Source organism: Glandiceps talaboti, chromosome 7, assembly GCF_964340395.1.
Source record: "Glandiceps talaboti chromosome 7, keGlaTala1.1, whole genome shotgun sequence".
NCBI lineage: Eukaryota > Metazoa > Hemichordata > Enteropneusta > Spengelidae > Glandiceps > Glandiceps talaboti.
In genome coordinates this window covers 23777030-23796207 of record NC_135555.1, presented here as the reverse complement: position 1 = coordinate 23796207, position 19178 = coordinate 23777030, and the positions used below count along the sequence as shown (strand labels likewise).

General features: G+C 35.9%; 1 protein-coding gene across 1 annotated transcript; it reads left to right on the top strand.

Moving 5' to 3' along the window:
- The first annotated feature begins 1669 nt into the window (after positions 1-1669).
- LOC144438117 (putative ATP-dependent RNA helicase DDX52) lies at positions 1670-18767 on the top strand. Its single transcript, XM_078127146.1, has 13 exons — positions 1670-1762; positions 2829-3110; positions 3550-3735; positions 4158-4238; positions 5807-5981; positions 6608-6680; positions 11381-11584; positions 12044-12134; positions 12647-12769; positions 13300-13526; positions 13998-14069; positions 15500-15592; positions 18665-18767. Exons 1-13 carry the CDS (start codon positions 1670-1672, stop codon positions 18765-18767), a joined length of 1803 nt encoding a protein of 600 aa, XP_077983272.1.
- Positions 18768-19178: the final 411 nt, after the last annotated feature.

The window sequence follows — 19178 nt, the reverse complement described above, 5'->3', positions numbered from 1 at the left end:
GACAGTATTAAACCAAAAATTTGTACCGAGGAACAACATTGATGAATTGATCATTATAAATCCATTGTTCATATATCCCCTCTACGAAATGCTATGGTCTTCGTTTTGCTTGAATTTACACTCGTATCCCAATGCGAACAAAACATTCATGTCGACGAATTTGTCTTTGAATATGTATGGCTAAATCTGAACATTCGGACACATCATCTGCATATTTTATTTTTATTTATTTATTTATTTATTTATTTATTTATTTATTTATTTAATATTTATTTATTTATTTATTTATTCATTCATTCATTCATTCATTCATTCATTCATTCATTCATTCATTCATTCATTCATTCATTCATTCATTTATTTATTTATCTATTTATTTATTTATTTATTTATTTATTAAGCCGTGTACTCAAGAAGTGACATTGGCAAGAAAATATACCGAATGAAACATCATACATTACCCTCAATACCCTCACAGCCACTTTCATTGGTGTAATTTTAATAGGCAATGATGAAATGATGAGAAAAAAAGTATAGGACTGAGCATACAAGCCTTTGACGGGTACTGATTGTATTCTGTAAGACCTTCATTTGTACTAACACATGATTCAAGTTTACTATACACTGAACGAAGAATAGTTAGAAATTTACCGTAAATTCCATACTTTATCAATTTTATCCATAAAAGATAATGCTGATTAGAGTCTTAAGCTTTAGAAAAATCTATTAAAATCTAATAAAAGCTACCCCCCTTTAAAGTACGAGTAAGATATTTGGTTGCCATTGACTGCAATGTGAAAATGTTATCTATGGCACTCAGTGTATCCCTGCTTCAACTTCGCGTATAACATTATTTTCTTTACACCCAGTTTCTAAACGAACGTTATAAGAATTTTGAATTCGTGGAAATCTTTCCCAATGCGGATAGTAGAAAAATACCTCTATAATTATTCACGTCAGAGTCAGATCCCCTTTTGTGTAATGGGCTTACAATTATGGCTTTACACGGTAAGCCTTACACGTCATATTTGTTCTTGTCCTTGTTTCTTACATGAATTCTTTAATATTACTCATTAGTTCAAGCATAACTATAAATATACATATACATGTATTACCTAGCTACCACACTAGTTACACAACATGTCATGTAAATACTTGACCGTTTCACAATCAATGCTTTACTTATATTGCAGTTTGGGGCTAAAGTGAACTTGAAGGTTTCGTTATGGTAATCTCCAGAGATAGTTTATAAAAGAAGTTAATCTAAATTGTTCTACTCTTCAGCATGAACTTGTCAGAATGAATTAATGCACTTTCTATTTCAAACACTACATGTTATCGACACTACAAATCACCACATCTCATTAGACTCCAGTTTCGATTATACATCTGATCTGTGACCCTCCCCCAAATGCCTTCCCCCTGGTAATTTACGTGCACTCCCGTAGATGTAAAATGACAATAGAAGACGGTGTCTTTATTCAGTGTGAATATTGAGCTCAAGAAGTCAAGTCAAATTAATTCAAACCAAATATCTCTAACATGCTCGCTGTACTAAAACTATCACACACCTGATGATGACATTGCTATGCATTTTAGCATTTCATAATTTACATTGTTATGACGCCCTCAACCGTTGGTCTTTCGGTACAGTGACCCTTACTCCAATATGGCGACGTCCAGTAGTGACTTGTTTATGAAACTCGGCATCGGTGTAAAATTTGACACAAGACGCTTTCAGAAAGATGCTGAAAGATTTGGGGTAAGACATTTTGATAGATTTATTTTTTGGACAAACTTGAGGAACATGATGATATATTTTCTTCAGGATTTTACCTTTTGACACAATCGCCCGGTCGTAGTAGTCGCACGTGCGACTTTGATTACATGTAGTCCTGCTTGCATACGGAGTAATTCGGGACTCGATTCTGACAACAAATGTCCTTCGCCCTCCTTTCTCCTGAGGGTTGTGTAAGTAATATAGACCCGTGCACCGTCTGCAAGCAGGACTAATGTACAAGCAGATGTAAACTGTAAAGTGCTTTGGGTTAATTTCTCAATAGAGACTACACCGTACACGTACACAAAACTAGCTGAAATAATTGTAGTCGCGATTAGTTTTAATTTCGGTTGTTTTCCTTCTATTTTATTTGGAGCTTTTTTCGTTCCGTCGTTTAACCGCAAAGCAACGGAACGAAAAAAGCACGAACACAAAATCAAAACAAATGCTACAACTTTTGCAACAGTAACACAGAACATCATTTAGTGTCTGTGCTCGTAATTCTTCATTCATTTTAGCCATGTATTTATTAATTCATATATATTCCTTACTAATACATTCATATATTTATTTACTTATATTCATTCATTCATTCATTCATTCATTTACTTATCCAATTGTTCATTATTCATTATCATCCATCCATCCATTCATGTTTGGATTTCAGTACTTTATATTTATTTGTATTCCGTACATGTGCATTGTTTTGTACATGTACCTGTAAGCTTAGATCATTGGTCCTAATGTGTACATTCTATCTATGAAAAACCAAAACACAATGTGAATCACGTCTTCTAAATATCTCAGTTCAGTTCAGTTGATATTTTCAAGCTTTTCAAGTTGTTTCATGTTACATATTTATTTCCAAGTGATTATTTGTGTTGATGCTACCCAAGCCAACCTATCTCTATTCATGCACCTTAAATGAATCAGAAATATAAAGAATTTCTTTTTTACAGGGCCATGTTTACTTTTCTCAGTAAAAGAAAATTTTGTTGTCTGATTGGTGTATAATTTATGGTATTCTCTCCTCTCTATAAATCTAAAGCTGAAGAGTAAAGTTGAAACACCAGCAACGCTGCAAGAAAACAGACAAAATCTAGACAGTTCAAACCAACTCAGTAATGAAGACATTGAAATCCCAAACAAAAAGAAGACTGGTAAAAGGAAAAGAGGAAAGGACAACGGTGATGAACAAAAGAGTGAAAAAAAGAAGAAAGGAAAAATGGATGTTTTTAATGAGAGTAGTTTGTCTACATCAGTTACAGCCGATGTTAAAGTTAGTAGAAGATTAGATGCAGCAAAAGAGCAACAAATACACATTGAAAAGGTCAGTGTAAATTGTCTGTATTCAGTAAAAAATGTCTATCTTTATTGTAGAATGTCTATATTCAGTGTAAATTGACTGTATTCAGTGTAAAATGTCTAACTCAGTCTATCTGTGTCTCTCCTCTTAAGACACTCCTAAATGGATTTGTCACGCAGCAAAGACAGACAGAGAGAAAGACATTTGTGACAGCTTGATAACTGCTGCATGAGAATTTTGTATTTATCTGTTCTTTTATTCATGTGTCTAAATTAATGTATTTGAAGTGTTGTGTTAGGTGATGTCGCAGTGTTTGTCCTCAGTGTTGCAGTTATTTGTGTTTTGTAGTGCCTCATCAAGCATACTTTACAGTGACACATAGTCAAACGTTTATGACTGTTGATATCACTTACAACGTGTAACTGAAATCGATTGACAAATTTTCTGTTCCTTTGTTTTGTAGATAAGAGAAATAAGAAGAAAACAAAAGATTCATGTGATTGGTACAGACATTCCAGAACCAGTCACTTCCTTTGAACAGTTGCAGGAGAAATATAAACTTCATCCTGTTATTATGAAGAACATTCACAGTGTGGGATATTATAGCCCTACTGCAGTTCAGATGCAGGCTGTACCGTTATTGTTAAATGTAAGTTAAAATACACAGTGTAGGGGAAGGATATCAAATCCCTATGCAGGCTGCACCAGTAAGTTAACATGCAGTGTGTGGGTGGGTGGGTGGGTGGGTGGGGAAGGCTATGTAATACACTGCAGTTCAGATGCAGGCTGTACCTTTTAAGTTAACATACACGGTGTGGGATATCATACCCCTACTGCAGTTCCATTATATAAATGTCAGTTAACATACACACTGTGTGTTGGGGGGATATGAAAACCCTACTGCAGTTCAGATACAGGCTGTACCATTAATGTAAATTAACATGCATATGTGGAATATCATACTCCTACTACAGTTTAGATGCAGGCTGTAAGTGTGAGTGTTATTACAACTATGCTGGGGTCTGGCCATCTGTCTGTCACTTTGATAATTTTGTTCGTTTCCATCATCAGAAAAGAGAAGTATTGGTGTGTGCTCCTACAGGATCTGGAAAGACTGCAGCTTTTATCATTCCTATACTAAATCAGCTGAAGGTGAGTAAGTAAATCTGATAATGGAATTAGGCTATAGTTAGATAGGGTTATACAGTGTAGAACTGATTATGGAATTAGGCTATAGTTAGATAGGGTTATACAGTGTAGAACTGATTATGGAATTAGGCTATAGTTAGATAGGGTTATACAGTGTAGAACTGATTATGGAATTAGACTATAGTTAGATAGGGTTATACAGTGTAGAACTGATTATGGAATTAGGCTATACATGTAGTTAGATAGGGTTATACGGTGTAGAACTGATAATGGAATTAGGCTATAGTTAGATAGGGTTATACAGTGTAGAACTGATTATGGAATTAGGCTATAGTTAGATAGGGTTATACAGTGTAGAACTGATAATGGAATTAGGCTATACATGTAGTTAGATAGGGTTATACGGTGTAGAACTGATAATGGAATTAGGCTATAGTTAGATAGGGTTATACAGTGTAGAGCTGATCATGGAATTAGGCTATACATGTAGTTAGATAGGGTTATACAGTGTAGAACTGATAATGGAATTAGGCTATAGTTAGATAGGGTTATACAGTGTAGAGCTGATCATGGAATTAGGCTATAGGGAGATATGGTTATACAGTGTAGAACTGATAATGGAATTAGGCTATAGGGAGATATGGTTATACAGTGTAGAACTGATAATGGAATCAGGCTATAGGGAGATAGGGTTATACAGTGTAGAACTGATAATGGAATTAGGCTATAGTTAGATAGGGTTATACAGTGTAGAGCTGATCATGGAATTAGGCTATAGGGAGATATGGTTATACAGTGTAGAACTGATCATGGAATTAGGCTATACATGTAGTTAGATAGGGTTATACAGTGTAGAACTGATCATGGAATTGTATGTGTCAACATCTGAGCCTCTAAAGAGATGACATTAACTTCTTTGTTCCAAGGACTTTGTGTATGTCTGTGTATCAGTTGGGGTCGAATGATGTTGTTTATATTTGTAATGACTGGTCTGTGGGAAGCCTGTTCCTTATCTATCTATATTGATCTAGGGGAACATAAAATGTGTATAATATGTGCAATCTTTTGGCAAACCTTTGATATTTCTGCTGTAAGTCATAGGGAGATAGGGTTATACAGTGTACAACTGATAATGAACATAAACTATAGTGAGATGATTACCTTACCAACCATGACCATTGCGCTTTGTGACAACCAAATGTCAGTATATTTTGCTAGGATAACTCTTTTGGGTCAGCAAGTGAATAAACATTCAAATAATATATGTAATATGCCTATCAACCATGACCATGCTCTTAGTAACAGCCAAATTTTGGTTTATTTTGCAAAGATAGCAACATTATTGGGTAGGATAGTGAATACACATTCACAACATACATGTAGATGCAGATATGCCTAGCAGGAAGACCACACCCATAGCAACAGTCAAATGATTGTCTGTGTGAACAGTTGTGCTACGACAACATTGATGCTATTTTCATTTCATATGATGTAAATTGTATTTATCCTGCAAAGCAGAAAAACTAGAATTTTTACGAAATATTACAGATGCTGTCTTGTATGATTTTCAGGGTCCAAGAAAGAAGGGAATCTTTGCAGTTGTTGTTTCTCCAACAAGAGAATTAGCACAACAAACTCACAGAGAATTCTGTCGTCTCGCTGAAGGACTTGGTCTTAGGATTCATATCATTGACAAGGTGTCAAAAGCAATCAAGAAATTGAATTCACAGTCACCATTAAAAATTGGTAAGTTACTGATACAGTCACCATTAAAATTGGTAAGTTTAAAGGTACAGTTGCCATTAAAAATTGGTAAGTTTAAAGGTACAGTTGCCATTAAAAATTGGTAAGTTTAAAGGTACAGTTGCCATTAAAATTTGGTAAGTTTAAAGATACAGTTGCCATTAAAAATTGGTAAGTTTAAAGATACAGTTGCCATTAAAAATTGGTAAGTTTAAAGATACAGTTGCTATTAAAAATTGGTAAGTTTAAAGATACAGTTGCCATTAAAAATTGGTAAGGTTAAAGATACAATTGCCATGAAAAATTGGTAAGTTTAAAGGTACAGTTGACATTAAAATTTGGTAAGTTTAAAGGTACAATCGCCATTAAAATTTGGTAAGTTTAAAGATACAATCGCCATTAAAATTTGGTAAGTTTAAAGATACAATCGCCATTAAAATTTGGTAAGTTTAAAGATACAGTTGCCATTAAAGATATTGAATTCATTGATGGTTAACCTGTTTGTGGATAGTTTCATTGTGTAATAATTGTCCGTTTAGCAGGAAATTGTCGCATTAAAAAAAAAGCATGGTTTGAACAATGGGGATGAGATGGAGTGAAGTGTAACTTTATTTTTTTTATATTTACAGATATATTGGTTACAACACCAAATAAACTTGTGTATATGTTAAAACAGGATCCTCCCGCTATCAAGCTAAATAAGTAAGTAAGTTATCATAAAATGATTTATTCTATGATTGCACTATAAAGTCATTCTATGAGTGTACCTCAGTGGCTTTTCTTTTCCATTGTTGAAAACTGATTAATTTGTCAATTCTAATTTTCATTGATTAATAATTTGGTGATATTGTTGAGTTAGTCTGTCAAATCCCTGTCAGTGCCTAGAGTTACAGGATTGTATTTGTACACATTTCCCGGTAATCAAAACTTGTTAGACACTAATTCATCTTTCCACAAATACTATATGTCTCAACAATAATACCACCTGTTACAGTAATACCACCTGTTACAGTAATACCACCTGTTACAAAACTATATGTAAGTGTTATTAATGTTTTGGACCAAATACAGGTCTTGAAAGAAATTGCCATACAATACAAGACCTTTTTATTTGTTTCTATGACAACAAAATACAACCATTGTAGAACTCATCTAACAATTGTTTCTATGACAACAAAATACAACCATTGTAGAACTTGTCTTACATTTGTTTCTATGACAACAGAATACAACCATTGTAGAACTCGCCTGACTCACCTGTTTCTGTCAGGAGAACAGTTTTCCTGTGTAGGCACAGTAATCTTTCTACCACAACAAAAATGTGTGCTTATAATAATAATATATCATGTCATATAAAATTACAGCTAAAAAGGCTAATAGCCTATGAGCTGATCAATGTCAAATTGTTCAAAACGCAGTCAATCACCAAAACATACATTCAGTAACAAAATGTGTGTAGATTAGTGCATGGTCCGAGTTTTTTGTAGAGTTTAAGATCGTAATTACTTGTAAAGTTCAGATTGATAATATGAAAGTAATGTTTTCTTGGTTAATATCTGTAACCTTATCAAGTTCTTAATCCTGGTCTTGGTAGCGAGTTGACCGGTGTTTGGCGTAGTGGGTAAGGAAAGATAACCAGAGTCGTAGAGTATACTCAAAACACTACATTCTTTATTGCTATATCTGGTACACTGAAGTTACAAGCCAAGTATAATGAGTAACCCAACCCCTAATTAATATTCATGTACCTGCTCATGAATAGTAATGCAATGGAATAGGCAGGGCACATGTCACATACCTCCCCCCTTCTTTTGATGAAAACTGGGTTCTTCATCATAAAGGCAGTAACCTAAATTACATAACACTACTGCTATTCCATGTTGGTTAAGCAGGATAATATAGATCGGAGTGTACACAGGGTAACGCTAATGTTTCACCAAAATACACCCAGTGGTAAGATTGTACTATTGTATCATAGCCTGCTCAACCTCACACATGCTAACTACTCGCAATCTCACATAACTCATGCCATGCCCTGGATAGTGCATCAGCATTCTCATTATCAATTCCCCATTTTATGCCGTATGGTGAACTGATGTGTTACCTGATATACCACCTAACCATGTTCATCATCAGTAGCTGAACGGTTTTCCCCTTCAACCTCACTGTCACCAATGGTGTATTCATCACTGGTGCCAGTACTATGACCAACCTGCGGAACCACCAGGTCCTCTATTGGTGTTGCCATAACACTGGAGGCTAGTTCACTCTCTCTTACTTTAGCCTCCTTTCCATCAATTGCTTTCTGTTGTTGTCTGCTGACAATTAAAGACCATGTCGCATTTTGGCTTCCCTTCAACTTTATAGTTTCATTACCCAGCAAAATATCGTAGGGTATACCTTCCCGCACACCAACTCGTAATGGTCCAGAAAATGCCTCGCATTTAAGTTCAATGATAGCCATTGGTACTATCACTTCATGTGGGCCAAAGTAAACAGGAGTGTATGCATTGGGTATGTATGTCCCATGCTGTGCTACACTGGGCTTCACTATACTTAGATTACAGCCAGTATCTCGTAGGATTTGGAATGACTGCCCTCCGACTTCCCCATCTATTGTGAAAGTGCAAACAAGTCATTTTCATCATCCCCCTGTACGTGTGCTGTATCTACTGCCATGCAGCATCCAACATACTTAGCTTTACCTGCTGTCTCCTCTCCCTGTAATCTCTCTGGGCACACTTTCGCAAAGTGACCTCCCTTCTTGCAGATGTAGCAAGATTTGTCAGATTTACTCTGGTCAGATTTAGCAGCATGACTGGACTTGTGTCCCTCCCCATCACTACCATTCTGACTGTTTTCAGAGTTGCCTTCACTAGGGTCTGACAGACCCCTATAAGGTGTGTTACGAGCTGCAGTGTATGTCTCTGCCTGCCCTAACATTTCCTCAAGTGACTTTGGGCTTCTTTCCCGTAGCCACACTTGCAGATCTCTCGGAGCACATTCAACAAATTGCTCCCTCACTAACAGATCCTTAACACTTTCAGTGGAGGTCTTCTCCATTACCAACCACTGTGTCAGTGTCTCCGCGAGACGGTTACCAAACTCTGTCAGAGTTTCGTCAACTTTTCGCTTCATAGTACGAAATTGCACCCGGTATGCCTCCCCAGTCAATTCATACTTTTTATAAATTGCCGCTTTAATTGCCTCATAATTGTTGAAATCTCCAGGCGGTAGCCTAGAAAATGCGTCCTGTGCTTTCCCTGAAAGCATAGGTCCCAGCTTAATACCCCACTTCTCCTTTGGCCAACCATAAGCGGTTGCCAACCCTTCAAAAGTGCGAAGGAAGGTGTCAATATTGTCACCCTCCTTAAACTGAGGAAGTTTTGCATTCCTTTCTACCACCTCAACTTCAGTTTTAGGTGAAATCGGAATTGATCTTGCTTCCAATTCCAATTTCTTAATTTCAAGCTCATATCGCTTCTGTTCCACTACTAGTTTCATTTCAGCTTCTTTCTCAGCTAAGCTGTTTAGGTGTCTCTCTCTTTCAATCATAAGCTCATGCTCCCTTCTCTCTTTCTCATTCTCCATTCTCTCTTTCTCAGCTAATCGTTTCTCTTTTTCTAACTCATACTGTAGAGACAAAAGGTCTAGTTCAGTTCGAACATCTTTTGTTTCAGCACCAGCGACAACCCCGTCCCCACTCCTGGGTTCAAACTTCCTCTCAAGTTTGATCCCATCCAGGTGATATTGTTGACTCACTGGAGTCAACAAGGGCATTGTCGGCCATGGGATTGAGCCCTCATTAGCTGGTGTGCCTTGTCTTTTGGTTGACATGACTACACAGGGTCAAACCACTTCAAACACAACAGACACACACCACAGGTTATACCAACAATATACTATCTTAACACTATGCTGCCACCACTATTTTACAATGGTATCACCCACTGTAAGTTTTATCCAATCTCCACAGAGTAGATAAATATAGACTCACCCTCAGCAACAGTATCACCCTACTGTCACACCCAGATCTTTACATATATTATTTCACTTAAATGAGGATGTTTTGCTTACACTAATCCCATTAATATGTTGTACCAACATACACCTATAGATAGCAACTCTGTTAACTGCTTATCACTGAGATGTTTTTTCCGCTTAGCTTATGTAACTTTGTGTACTTACTTGGGTTTGGCTTATGGACTCACCGGATACGTCCAATTCAAAGCATTCCAAAGTAAAAATTCATGAAAGGAAAAGAAAAGAAAAATCTCAGAAAATTCAAATAACAATGTTATATGAATAAATACACAGAGTTCTCACGATATAGTTCTTCAGCTCTCCAAAAGTTCACAGTTAGTCCACCTAATCAAGATTAAGTCCTCTCAACTGCAGCCTCTGAGCAAGTCCTTTATCACACGTTGCACCTTGGATAACTATTTCCCTCTGACGATGAAGTCTTCTTTCAATGGTTCCAGATAGCAAACCCCACATGTGTTGTACTATCCCAAAGATTGAACGCCCTTCAATGGTCTTCCACTACTGTTCCACTGTGTCTCAGCTTTAGATGAGTTTCAAATACAGCTTCCGGCTTCTGTGACTTTACCACGTGACACGTGTATAAGCTCACACCAGAATTCCACACAGTACTGTATTAAACTCCACCTCTTGACTGCAGACCAAACTCCACCGAGTTTCTCAGCAAACAGCAGTTAATTTTCAGGATCACCAAGTTCTTTGTTTTCATCCAATTTACAGCACTTCCTTCTGAAGTATCTACTGACTCCGTTGGATTTCTTAGTTTCTGTAGCAAAGTTCAGTTTTGTCCGTAGAGTGTACTCACTCTGGTTTCTTCACAATTCCATGAAAAGTCCGTCTTTCATGAAAAAATCCCAGCGCTGATCACCAATGTAACCTTATCAAGTTCTTAATCCTGGTCTTGGTAGCGAGTTGACCGGTGTTTGGCGTAGTGGGTAAGGAAAGATAACCAGAGTCGTAGAGTATACTCAAAACACTACATTCTTTATTGCTATATCTGGTACACTGAAGTTACAAGCCAAGTATAATGAGTAACCCAACCCCTAATTAATATTCATGTACCTGCTCATGAATAGTAATGCAATGGAATAGGCAGGGCACATGTCACAATATCACTTTGACAAAAAGTAACATTGGGTCTATCCCCCCCCCCATTTATTTTGAAGTTTCATCTTTGAGAGACACAATTCAAATGTGTACACCTGCATTGTTAGAGGTATGGTTACTATTCAGACAGGCTTTTGAGCAAAGCACCCATTTTCAAGGTCATACTTAAATTTGCAGAAAAACTTTGCAATACAACAAACCAGTTGGGACAAAGTCTATGTCTTCTATGAAGGCTCTATTTTTCTATTTTCTAGTGTTCATTGGCTTGTTGTGGATGAATCAGATAAGTTATTTGAAGAAGGCAAACAAGGTTTTCGTGAACAACTCGCAACTATATATCAAGCTTGTGATTCAAGTCAAGTTAGACGTGCTTTGTTCAGTGCTACGTTTGCATATGATGTGGAACAGTGGTGTCGTCTCAATTTAGACAATGTAGCGTCTGTTAACATAGGACAAAGGTAAGTTATGCTCAAGATGTAATGCTGTATTGTCAAAACCCAGTTGTCATGGCAACTGTAATGACATGTAATTGTCATCTGATTCTGTCAAATGTCATTTGAAGAATATATCATAAAGATGATATATCAGAATTTATCATTCACTCACCTCAACCAAACATTCAACTTTCCAATCTTCTGAATTGGTTTATTTTTTTGTTTTTCTGTGTGTGTGTGTGTGTTTGTTTGTTTGTTTATTTATTTGTTTGTGTGTGTATGTGTGTGTGTGTGTGTGTGTGTGTCTGTCTGTCTGTCTGTCTGTCTGTCTGCCTGCCTGTCTCTCTGTGTTGTATGGTATTGGGGATGAGTATGTCTGTCTATTTCTCTGTCTCTTTGTCTGCCTCTGTTTCATGTAATTTGGCATAGTGGTATTCTATATACCATTCACAAGATATTTAGCTAGTGTAATTATTACTACAGGAACTCTGCTGTAGATACTGTAGAGCAAGAAATATTGTATGTTGGACAAGAGTTTGGTAAATTACTGGCAGTGAGAGATATCATAGCAAAAGTAAGTAAATATCTTAAAAACTGGTAAAAATCTATATTATTAATCTAATATATCCATTGTTATACAAATGTATCTTGAAACAGATCATCAATATCAGTAATTATGCAATGTTATCAAATGTTGTCATGCAATTCATATCATGTCCTCAGATGTTGATTTACATCTAATTTATATACTGAAACTGAAACTGACAAAAACACAACACCAGCTTTTCAAATCATTACTTTATTACATGGCACCTTGTAGGGAAAAAATATGTGTAAAAAGTGAGAGAGAGAAAAGCAGTAAAAAGTAAACAATAACAAAAAAATTGTGTATTTGTAAACAAATGCAAACTAAGGCCTTTTTCGAGTCCATGTAATCTGTGTGTGTTCTTCCAAGTATGGAAACACAGAAAATGAAAAATCTCACTCATGACAAGTTACCGGTATATGTGAATGTACCGGTACCATTGATGACAAACTCTAAAATCCTTGACTTATTTTCAGAAATGTATTTGATGTTGTTTGTAGGGTGTTCAGCCCCCAGTTCTTGTATTTGTACAGTCTAAAGATAGAGCTAAGGAGTTATTTAATGAACTACTGTATGATGGCATTAATGTGGATGTTATCCATGCTGACAGGACTCAGTTACAGGTAAGAATCTGCATGTTGTGAGGGAGCCTGGTCACATTCTCATTCATTTACAATCAAGCTAAGGAGTTATCCACAGAGAGGCAATCAATTACAAGTTAGGGAGTTATCTACATGATAGTAAGACAATCAAGCTAGAGAACTGTCCATATGACAGAGTTGCTTGGGAATTATCCATATAATCAAGGTAGGGAGTTCTCTACATGATATATAGAGAGAGAGTGAAACTAGAGAATTAGCCACATGATAGGGTTACAATCAAGCTAGGGAGTTATCCACCTTGTGGATTTGCAATCAAGCTAGGGAGATATCCATATAGTAAATTTGCAATCAAGCTCGAGAGTAATCCACCTAGTGAATGTGCAATAAAGCTAGGGAATTGTGTCTGGTATCTTCTAAGCCAACTTAGATACCAACTAAGCCAACAGACATGTAGACATATTGAAGTCAACCTGTAGACAGGCTATAAGGGTAAGCTCTTCACAACTTCTCTCATACTTGTCTGACTTCTTCACACTTGATTTTACTTGCAGAGAGACAATCTTATTGATTGTTTCCGTGCTGGTAAGATCTGGCTGTTGATATGTACAGAGTTGATGGGTCGTGGTATAGACTTCAAAGGTGTTAATCTAGTCATCAATTATGACTTCCCTACGTCAGCTATCAGTTACATACACAGAATAGGACGTACTGGAAGGGCTGGAAGACCAGGCAAAGCTATCACGTTTTTTACACGTGATGATTTGGCAAATCTTAGAAGGTAAATGATTATATGCTAACATTGTAAACTGAAAAGTGACTAAAGTCTGAATCTTGTATTTTAAAGTGGTTACTGTATGTTTCAATCCTGAGTCATCACGGGTTACATGAGATCATTCTTTTGTTCTAGATATAAACTGTTTTCTATAGCTCTGCCAGATAACAGTACTAGTTTTTCACACCAAGATTTTAATGTTAATGTAATAATCCAACAGATATGTGAATGAGTTAGTGGTGGTGCAGTTTACAAGTCACACAGGGTGTTTACTATGACTCAGTTACCATATCCGTTATTTATATCAAGATGTATCACTGTAGAATATCAACTTTGTAGTATTGTAGTGGAAATGACAAGGGTAAGGTTTTATTTGTGTCTGTGTGGTTTTTTGTAATTTGGATCAAGGACCAATGCAAAATTACAGCTGTGTGACTGCTTTCCAGTTTTAATTTTGATTATTTTGTTTGTTTACAGCATTGCTAGTGTAATGAGAGGAGCAGGGTGTCCTGTACCTGAATATATGCTGCAACTACAAAAACCAAACCGGTTAGTTAACAGCTTCTTATATCACCACTTTTATCTAATACTTTATTACAAATATATTGAAGTAAACCCTACAATATATAAATGTAAGTTATCACAAAGATACAGAATAGGACAATTATTAGCCCCGAAGGGCAACATAGGGTTTCATCCCGCCGTCCCTGCGTATATGCATCCATCCGTCCATCTATGCACTCTCCAACATGCATCAGCCTATTCCAACCAAACTTGGCACAACGGTGACACACCACTGCACTAAGTATAATAAGTAACCTTTATTCAAATAACAATCGTGGTGCTGCTGCTCTGAGAATACTTTGTAGATATTTTTCATACATTGTTACATGATTGTGTTGGCAACTTTAATGTCTACTGAGGAATATGTGTATCAACTCAAGAATACTTGTTAGCAACACATGAAGTTTTACACAGGAGTGCATTGATGAGTTCCTCGATTTGTGCAATTCACGTGAAGTTGATCGTTCAAAGTCTTGAGTGGATCGACTGTAATGGTCAAAAAACACTGCAAGGATTATTTTGATATTTGATATGAATATTACTTTCAGTCTGTAGTTGGGAAATTGTTCAAGACAAAATATACAAAAGATGCCCAGTAATATGACCACACCCATAGCAACATATTGCAATGGTATAACAATAGGGATGTATAGATAAGTTAATAGACATTCAAAAAATAAACACACAGATACCTAGTAACAGACCACGTCACGTCATTGCAACAGCCCAAATATTGGTGTGTATTGCAAAGATAACATAGTGATGGATAGGTAAGTGGATGAACATTAAGCAAATGAACACATGTATGTCCAGCCACAAGACCACACCCATAGCAACAGTGAAATAATAGTTTGCTAGAATATTACAAATATAACAATAGCATGTGGATAGGCAAATATCTAAAGCAAAAATAATAGCATGTATATATGCCTAGCAACAAGACCATACCCATAGCAACAACTAAATAATGGTTTATTTTGCAAAGATAATGTGTTCAATGATGATGTTTGTAGATTGACATTTTAAAAAAAAATACCTGCCCAGCAACCAACCATGTATGCATCAATAGCAAAAATACACAGTGGCCCATATTACATGTAAGATAACAGTTATGAGTTGTAGTTAGACATTGAGATATAAACACAAATGTGTATAGCAACCATGGACACATCCATAGCAATAACAAAGCAACATGTCTTGTGGAAAAATTACAGCTGTGAGGTGTATGAATCGACTTTCCAAAACAGAACGATGTCCTACCAATCCAACTCTCTGAAAAGTCAAATCTTTCATTGTTTATATTGTACCATTTGTGCTACAACACCATTAGCTTGCTCTATTTTGTAGTATATCACAGAAAATATTAGTGCCTGATCTTGACTATCAACATATTTTGCCTTTATCAATATTTACAGGAAAACAAGAAAGATGTTAGAGAGCAAGGAAGTGAAAAGAAGTAGAATACGAACTACTCCTAGAGATATTCTTGAAAAGTACAAGAAGAAAAAGTAAGTAATAAAAGTAAAGATTGAAAACTAAGGATTGATAAAATGTTTTTCTTTTGCTCTCACTCTTTTTTTCATTCTCTATTGAAAGGACACTGCACAGTGCCAGGCTTTTCATTTGATTGGTCATGCAACTTCATATCAATATATTTCCATGACATTGTCATACATTAATTTTGTTGAAAAGTGTTGTTTCAAAGCCTAAGAAAGAATTGGTATCAGTGACGTTCTTCATTGGTGAATTTGTCAGCAAATGTTGTTTCACAGCCCTATAGTGTAAGTATTTAGATTAGAATATAGAATATGCATGAGTATAAATACCAGTACATACGAAGTTGTTGTGTAGCACTTGACCACATTGACCACTACTGCTCAGTAGTCATGCTACTCAAATTTACAACTGCCGACATCAGACCGTGGACAAACAGAACCTGTTACAAACAGGGAAAGTAAACATATGAATTGGATTAATAACACTTGACATGGCAGGTTTGAAGTACAGAGACTTGTATTACACACCTTGGTTTGATAAGAACAATTGTTTGGCCTCTTTATGTGTACAGGAAATGTCAGGGGAACTTGACATTTGTTTGTGAACATGAACTATTATGTCAAGTGGCCATAAAACTGTTCTAATGATCAAATGATGCAATGTAATACAAGTCTCTGTACTTCCGACAGGCTGTACCAATTGTTATAATCCAATTCATTTGTTTACTTTCCTTGTTTGTAATAGGTTCCATTGTCCATGGTCTGATGTCTGCAGTTGTATTTTTTTTTTTTTATTTATTTTTAATGAGGGCAAAAATAGTTGACGAAACAACTAATCGAGTTTTGTCCTCAGAGAAAAAAACAACAACAACAAAGCAAAGCAAAACAAAACAAAACAAAACAAAACAAAAACATACATATCACACAAATCCGGAGAAGTATTTAACTAAATTCGGAAACAATGACAAATCTTAAAAGAAAGAACAAAATGGTATACATCAACTAATACTGGCTAAGAAGATGGCTTTTGAAATTAGCTTTGAACGTAGTCCGACTTCGAGTGTCTCTTATATGGGAAGGGATAGAGTTCCAAATTTTGGCCCCAGTGAACTTTGTGCTAAATTGACCGTAATTATTGTTGTATTTTGGGATGCTTAAATCATTTCGCTTCTGTTGCCTGGTGTCATAACAATGACCTATCTTGGAAAAGAAATTTGAGAAGTATGGTGGAACATTGCCATTGATCACATCGTGAACAAAAATTCCTATTTGGTAATCACGTTGCTTGTATACATCTAGCATTAGGAGGCGTTTAAATAAGGGGGGAGAGTGGGTGTTGTAACTACTGAAGGTAATTATGCGAGCAATTTTCTTTTGGATGATTAGTATATTTTTGAGGTAAGACTGATATGTACAGCCCCATACTTCAAGTCCATATGACAGATGGGGAAGAACAAGTGTATTATATATCATCAAAAGAATATGCTGAGGAACTGTATAACGAAGTCTGTACAAAATACCAGTTAGCTTACTCATTTTTTTCTTCACTTCTAAAATGTGGCAATTCCATAACATTTTACTATCCAAATATACTCCAACATAAGAGGTATTACTGACAAAGTTAATAGCCATATCTTTCAACTGAACTGAACCTTGTGCATTATGAGGTTTGTGTCTACCACCAATGAGTAATGCGTGTGATTTAGCAGAATTTACTGTTAATTTGTTCGCATCACACCAGTTTGTAACATTTGCAAGGGCTGAGTTTATATTGCTGGTGTTTGTTGATGAAGAACACTTCTCAGGTGAATGAAACAGGTTCGAATCATCGGCGTAAAGCCTAAAATTGAAAATATCTGAAGAGTTTGGTAAATCATTTATGTAAATGATTTTAAAGGCCCGCCTCCCCTATATAAACGGTGAAGGCCCTTTGTGGTCATTTTGCTAAACAATAGGCAAGTGGTAACAACCTAGCGATACATGTAGCTCCTGCTAAACTGCAGTTTTGCACATTTCGACCATTGACATCTACCGTACTGTAACCAAGTCATTATGAATATATGACATGTAATAACCGTATTCGTTATTCAATAAGAATGGAATGGAAATTACTTTTGGTCAGACGTCAGAAAAGCTACGCCGACTTTGCCGTTAATAACGCTACGCAGCTGTCAATCAACATGTAGTACACACAGATGAACTAATCTGAAAACCACGATAGTGTGCTATATACATGTACATGATTACAAAAAGTAATTTGTCATTGATGTCAATTCTAGCCGTCTTCTTTGCTTGAAACCAAGTTATGAGCACATCGAGTACAGGTATTCTCTGTGTCTTGCACAACGACCAATCCCAATCAGAATGGGCGAAAAACACCTCAACCGCCTCTCTCTGATCTTCGGTGACGATAATTGACATCTTACTCATCCTGACTGCAAGTTCAGACTAACTGTTCTAAACTTTTACTGCACAGTTTATAACACATTACAAAGTTGTAGCATCATTTCTATACACAACCACCCTTGGTGTACACGATTCATTGCTATGAAGTGTTGATAGATACTTAGAACTTCTGTCAGTGTCACGTCTGTACGATCGTGGCGTTGACTATCATAAAATTTCAATGATATTCTTCGTGGCCTATAAAGTAGGAAATATGCAATATGTCGAAAGAAGAACAGTTGCCCTACGATTATCCATTTATGAGCATTGTTCTAATTTACAACACAGTATTTGTAAAATACAAACTACCTCGAAGTATATAAACTACGAGTATATATTGTCCTGATTTTGTATCATACAGTAATTGTTAGTATCACATTTCTTTTGAAAATGCTTTCAATTCTGAATACAACAACAAGATTCGCATTGAATATGTAACACTAAAATGTTCACAGTGTAGCAAAAACTTCAACTAAGTAAAGGAGTCTGAAGTTCAGTATGGTATTGGGTATTTTTATTCGTGATCACCTGTATTGATCTTTCTTCAACTGTAAAATTTAACAACTTGATCAGTTGAGTCACACTTCCAAGTTGTAGATATACTTTATAGTTACCATTATATAAATGTTTATTTTGTAGGAAGTTTATAAAGAAAGCACTAGAAGAAAAATCCACCCAAGAAAGTAGAAGTAGAAAAGATAAGAAGAAAAGAAAGAGGAAGACAAAAATGATTGAAGATTAGACGAACAGTACTGTTATGTGCTCCAGACTACATGTACTATGAGTCTTGTTAAAGTTTGTCTTTGAATAATTCAAAGAATTGTCCAAGACTGTGAAATACTACATTTTGGAATTTATTTATTAACATTGAATGTCACATGACATATTGTGTTGGCAAAGAAATACTGAAGTGTAACACATTTTATGGATAATGTATAAAAATCCTATAACGATGGCTAATATACCTTTCATTATGTCAGATATAGTGTGTGATGGACTACGTATTCTTACCCTGGGTCTCAGTGTACTTAATTTCACCGTGTATGATGGTTGTATAAAGTATTAGTAACCACTGAGAGTACACAAAGAGAGTGATTAAAATACAGAATGGTCAAAAACTCATAAATCTTTTTAAAATTTGGAAAAAAAGTGA

Excerpts from the sequence above, each read along its gene's own strand:
- LOC144438117 (XM_078127146.1), top strand. The coding sequence starts at position 1,670 with ATGGCGACGTCCAGTAGTGACTTGTTTATGAAACTCGGCATCGGTGTA. Across the intron at positions 1,763-2,828 it reads AAGATGCTGAAAGATTTGGG|CTGAAGAGTAAAGTTGAAAC; the intron begins GTAAGACATTTT and ends ATAAATCTAAAG. Across the intron at positions 14,070-15,499 it reads CAACTACAAAAACCAAACCG|GAAAACAAGAAAGATGTTAG; the intron begins GTTAGTTAACAG and ends CAATATTTACAG.